Here is a 6,109-nt window from a genome sequence, read left to right as displayed (position 1 = left end):
GCATTTGTTTTCTGTTCCTCGTATCTTATCAATTAAAGGAAAAATTCATCGTTTAATTTTCGTTTTTTCAAAATGAAAGACCAAAATAAGTGTTAAATATTCATTAACAATGTTAAAGAAGATACCAAATATTGTGGTAATGAAGCTAAGCTGGGGGACCCGTCACGTGGTACAAGCTGACCGCGAGGAAGACACCTGGACGATACCCCTCTGGTTGTAATATTTACTTCATCCCATATAGTTTTACGTACCAACCCCGAATTCATTTAATTGTTGGTATCGTCTTTAATATTGTAGTCTAGCTATAAGCTACCCAGCGTTTCCCGGGATTCTAAACACTAAATAGTCTTTGGACCAACGCCCTTTCAAATATGTGATTTTTATTTAAGAAAATAATATTTTATAACTTTCAAATACAATAAAACGATGCTTAATTAGGTGTTGTTCTTAAAGCTAAAATGTTACGCATCTGGAATAGGACGATCTTTAGAGGCTTAATGGCTAGGGGTTCGCCTCCATCCCATCGCTAGGGTAAGTGAACCTTGACGAACTTGGGCCAACAACTCACCAAAGTTTCATAACAATCGGATAAATTGTATAGAAACTCGTAAGGGAAAGTCAAAGAAACATACAAACGTTAATTTTTAATTTTGTAGAGGAATTCATAGCACCAATTTAAACCATTCGTTGTTTTATACGCTCTTTGAAATGAAAGAACGAAAATTCCAACGATGCGTTTTTCCTTTAAAATTAAGCTATGATTGCCACGTTGAACGTCTCAGTGTCGCTCGCTTTATCCGTTTTCTGATATAAACATAGCATATATAGTTAATCGCGAACAAATTTGGCACAAACACCGCTGGAATTAAAGAGACAAGTCGTGTTTCAAGCAGCTGCGGAACCGTTTCGTAGTTTAAATATAACGGTAAGAACCAAAATATCCGATGAAATGCTAAAAATAATACTATTTCCGCGCGATCTAAGTCGCCCGTAACAGCTAGTATAGCTTTATAAAGGCGAAAAATTAACATTCGCTGTCTTTAAATCAGTTGCTTAATGAAGGTGCTTACGGCGGTTCCCCTCTATTCCCCCGCAAACGACGCGTCGCTCACGGAGAGTCCCTTGTAATCGCTGCCATCACAATAGTTCTAAAGTTAACCGGTAATATCAGGCCATATTAACAATTACATTAGTCTTGGATTCGATTCGGCAAAAAGCCAAAAAGACCAAAATTGTTGAGTGAGCTTAGAAAGTTAAGGTGGAAGTTCCCGATTATACCACAAAAAGAGTAAACTAGTTCCCATTTTATTTCAAAAGCAAAGAAGCTATCGACAAACCGTTTTCTCGATAATTTTTAGTGAAACCTTACCTTGTTCCCAATATAAAATTGAGAGTTGGACTTGCTTCAGTTAATTAATTAAAATTATTTTATTAACTATATTAAAATGAGACTCAGTTCCCGTTTAATTTCGTTTCCAGTGAACGAATTTTCGAAATTGAAATTTCAAATAATATATCATAAATACATTCGTTTCTTGCAACAAAAACTATAAATTTATATTTAATACTTAATTATCTATTGACGAAAAACCATTTTTTGGTGATGAAATAATAGGTGGCACCATGGTCGCGATTTTATATTTTGGTTTAGGAATATTTCTCGGGGCGTGGACTTGGGTTCAGGCCCAGCCTCACCCTACAATAACGTTGGTGTTGCCTGTCAGCACATTAAGGGTACCAAAGATCTTTTCTTTGAAAAGGAATAAAGAATAGGACAAACCGAGACCTTTTCCAGTTTGCCGTATTCTTTCCCACTAAAAAGAAATACGGTTTGAAGTTGTATGATCCCCCCCCTTCCTTAAATAGAAGAAGTTCAGGCAACAAAATTTGTAGGCATACAAAATAGGAGTCGTTTCAAGATCAGTGGCATCGTTCGGTCGCCATTTCCAATAACGAAACCCTTACCACCCCAACCTAATGGGTCCGCGCCCCGAGGCGAAAGAAATATTCATTCTCAGGTCGTAAAAGCTATTGCAGTCTCTGTATGTTTAGCCTGCATACATGCTTTTGGCATACATGGTTTTCAGAATAGGATGATTGATACCATTTACACCAGTAGGCCCGGGTACTTGGCGGACAAAGTGAAGTACCAAGTAGACTGGCCTCCTGGTGTAAATGGTATCAATCCTCCTAGTCTAAAAACTATTTATATGAATAGTATAAGTTGAGTTACCAGTTCTATACTCCTTCGTATCATAACCCTCGAAGACTTTTTTCTTTGTGAAAGAGCGACAAATGTTCAAGATATTGCAAAATACAATTATTCAGAAAAACACTGTTTCGATAAAAATTCTAGACCCTCTAAAAATCACACCAACTGGCGTGAAATAACGACACTGAGTAGCCAACATGCGGCTCGAATAATACATATCGAAATACAGGGTGTTTGTGAAAAGTCTATCAATAATGAAAGGGCGTATTTATTGGGCCATTTTGAGTCGAAAATGTTCTATGACATTTTGCCGTCCGAGCCACGGTTTTCGAGTTTTGATTTGAATATTTTAGGGTTGACCCCTTCATTAAATTAGCGCTGTCTTTCAATTTCTTAATTGAATTTAAGGGGTCATCCGTAAATTACTCCAATCATACCTTGAAAACAGTGGCTCGGACGGAAAAAATGTCATAGAACATTTTCGACTCAAAATGGCCCAATAAATACGCCCTTTCATTATTGATGGACCTTTCACAAACACCCTGTATATTAATTACATTACTTAAAATTGCTCAGATTCAATTTACGGTCTGCAACACATAACAAATATTTCTAGCTTTTCCGATCAGAATATCAATTAGTTGCTGGTTTTTTTTCGTTTGAATTTATTTCTAAAGAGTTACTTTTCTTGAAACTTTGAGGGAGTATAGATACTGATTCTACCGGGACAATAGATCGCGGCACTTAGAAAGCTCTCTTTTTATTAGCCTTCTCTCCCCACTCTCTTCTTCGAAAATGTGAACTGCAAGGGCTCCCCAGAGTCCCCAATAAAGAGAAGCTAGCTTCTTTACCTACTCTTCGTTCCTGAACTTGCATATGTCAGTGAGAGGTTTATCCGAGGGGCAGTCATTCAGCGTATTCGGTGTATAAGGCTGTACACTTCTAATTTTTAAAGCCGCTGCCCTTTGCAGTGCTAAAATGATTACTCGTAAACCGTACAAAGAATCTAAGAGTGATTAGCCCCTCATAGGGGCCAAAAACGCGAGCTAGTATAGCACGAGCCACAGAAAAAGTTAAAGTTGGACATTTTCTACACAACCTGCCCATGCAAAGGACTGTTATTTTTGAATTTGCAATACCCCTGGAGCATAATGTTTTTCTATATTTAAAATTAGTCAATCGCTTCAGGCGAAAAAATCATTCCCATCCCCAGCTTTTCTATTACGAGGCCTGAATAGTAGGATAGACAGTATAGTATTAATATATTTTTCCAAGATAACCTGGTATTTACCCTTTTATTCCTTTCGTTAAAGCGAGATTATCTTGGTAGTTAGCAAAAGCTATAGCAACTTAGCAGGGAGTGACCACGCCCTTTTTAAGACTTCTCCCTGTTAAAGGTGACAATGTTAAATTTATAAATAGACTCGAGACACTTTTACAGATCATTGGTCGAATAGTGATTTTTACGGTTTGAAAAAGGACGGTACTTTTCATAATTATTTGCATTTATAATGAGCATTCCGGTGGCCCTCCAGCGCCATCTAGTTTTCAAAAACGCCCGATTTAAAGTGCGACCTTCCACCTTAAAAGAAAGAACAAATTTAAACTTTTGCACCAAACATTTGGTCCAAAATATTTTCTTTGTTACCAGATTTAACAACGGGTATTCATACGCCAAGGGTTTCTATTGTAGCAAAGTAGAAAAACATCTTTTCGATTCTTTATTGGCTGTAAGATAACACTCCTTAATTAGCTAACGAAAATATGTTAGTTTTCGCGCCTTGATAGCGTGTGACTCTAGAACTGCAAAGTACCTTCCTCTGATGGAGTCAAGTGCATTTTTTTATCTTACTAGCATTATGGGAATTATTAAATAACGCATGGTTTAACAATTCTAATGCAGGCATCGACATCCGAAGTGCGCCACTTTGCACAGAAAAGGTTGCCTTTAGATATAATGAAGGCTTTGTGGATAATAGTATGGTTGTCAATTATAAACGACACCTTCTCTAATGGCTTCCAAGATTCGATAAATATCTTATTGTCCAATGGGGAAGACGTCAACAAGAGCGACAAAGATGGACGCACTCCTCTATTCCTGAGTTCACAGAAAGGGTATTTGGACTTGGTCAAATTGTTGCTGGAAAAAGGAGCGAATGTTGAAGCAGCCGACAATGATGGAAAAACGCCGTTATTCGCGGCGTCAGAAGGCGGACATTTCGACGTCGTCAAATTCCTAGTAGAAAACGGAGCTGAAATTGAAAGAGCGGACAATGACGGAAAAACACCGTTATTAGCGGCTTCCAAATTTGGACATTTAGATGTGGTTAAATTCTTAGTAGAAAAGGGAGCTAAGATTGAAACGTATGACTACTCAGTAAAACCACCGTTTTTTTGGGCTTGCGTTAGTGGAAATTTAGATGTCGTTAAATTCTTACTAGAAAAAGGACCCGAAGTTGAAATGGTGGACACATTTGGACTAACACCGTTTTTTTGGGCTTGCGAAAGTGGAAATTTGGATGTGGTTAAATTTTTAGTAGAAAAGGGAGCTAAAATTGATATGATGCTCAAAATTGGACTAACGCCGTTTTTTTGGGCTTGCAAAAGTGGAAATTTAGATGTCGTTAAATTCTTTGTAGAGAAGGGAGCTAAAGTTGAAACGGCTGACACAATTGGACGAACACCGTTGTTTTTTGCTTGCATAAGTGGAAATTTAGATGTAGTTGAATTCTTAGTGGAAAAAGGAGCTAAAGTTGAAACGGCTGGCAGATATGGACAAACACCGTTTTCTGGGGCTTGCGGGTCTGGAAATTTAGATCTCGTTAAATTCTTAGTGGAAAAGGGAGCTAAAGTTCAAACAACTGACAATGACGGAAATACGCCGTTATTCGAGGCTATCAATAGTGGAAATTTAGATGTCGTTAAATTCTTAGTAGAAAAGAGAGCTAAAATTGAAACAGTGAACCGCCACGGAGAAACACCGTTTTTCGAGGCTTGCCTTAATGGAAATTTAGGTGTCGTTAAATTCTTAGTGGAAAGGGAGCTAAAATTGAAACGGCTAACAAAAGGGGAAAAACACCGTTTTTTGGGGCTTGCAGAAGTGGAAATTTAGATGTCGTAAAATTCTTAGTAGAAAAGGGAGCTAAAATTGAAACGGCGGACGACATAGGACACACACCGTTTTCCGAGGCTTGTGGAAGTGGAAATTTAGATGTCGTTAAATTCTTAGTGGAGAAGGAAGCTAAAATTGAAACGGCGAACAAATATGGAAGAACGCCTTTGTTTGTGGCTTCCTTTTTCGGGCATTTGGATGTAGTGAAATTCCTCGTAGAAAATGGAGCACAAGTGAGACTCGCGGATAAATCAGGCCGGACACCCTTATCGGAGGCTATACGCAGTGGACATTTGAAAGTTGTTCGATTCTTACTCGATAATGGTGCCGGTATTGGCGCGATTGACCAACTTGATTTAAACGCGATAAGAAACGAAGAAATTAAAAGCATGTTATCGGAGCACATAGCAAAAATAGCGCGTTTTAAGAATAAGGACGAAGCGGAAGCCGAAGCTTAGTCGCCTATTGCGCAGAAAAATGATTAGATTAAGCGAATGCGAGAAAAGATAGAGGAACTGAAGACTGTAGTTGCAATTGAGTGTCCGAGTTGACCAAGGAGAATGTAACTCCACGTCATCACTTATCGAAAATAATTAGCTTTTAGATATAATATCTTGTATGATCCACAACACACTATATATATATATGCATGTATATATATATATATAATATATGAATTATTACTTTTCCATTATGGGCAATATTAACAAAGTACTGTAAACTTTCGCGTCCACTGTCCTATAACATTGCTTGTATTTACGAATAAAACTATATGTATACTTTGA

General features: G+C 37.8%; 1 protein-coding gene across 1 annotated transcript; it reads left to right on the top strand.

The window, feature by feature from the left end:
• Positions 1–4,122: 4,122 nt before the first annotated feature.
• Positions 4,123–6,109, top strand: LOC149718722 (uncharacterized). Its single transcript, XM_089860252.1, has one exon. The coding sequence runs from the start codon at positions 4,170–4,172 to the stop codon at positions 5,322–5,324; it is 1,155 nt and encodes a 384-aa protein (XP_089716378.1). The 5' UTR covers positions 4,123–4,169; the 3' UTR covers positions 5,325–6,109.

Source organism: Phalangium opilio, unplaced genomic scaffold (genome assembly GCF_054372755.1).
Source record: "Phalangium opilio isolate 3A_F unplaced genomic scaffold, DU_Popi_V2 ptg000002l_1, whole genome shotgun sequence".
In the NCBI taxonomy this organism is placed as follows: Eukaryota; Metazoa; Arthropoda; class Arachnida; order Opiliones; family Phalangiidae; genus Phalangium; species Phalangium opilio.
This window is presented reverse-complemented; position numbering and strand designations above follow the sequence as displayed.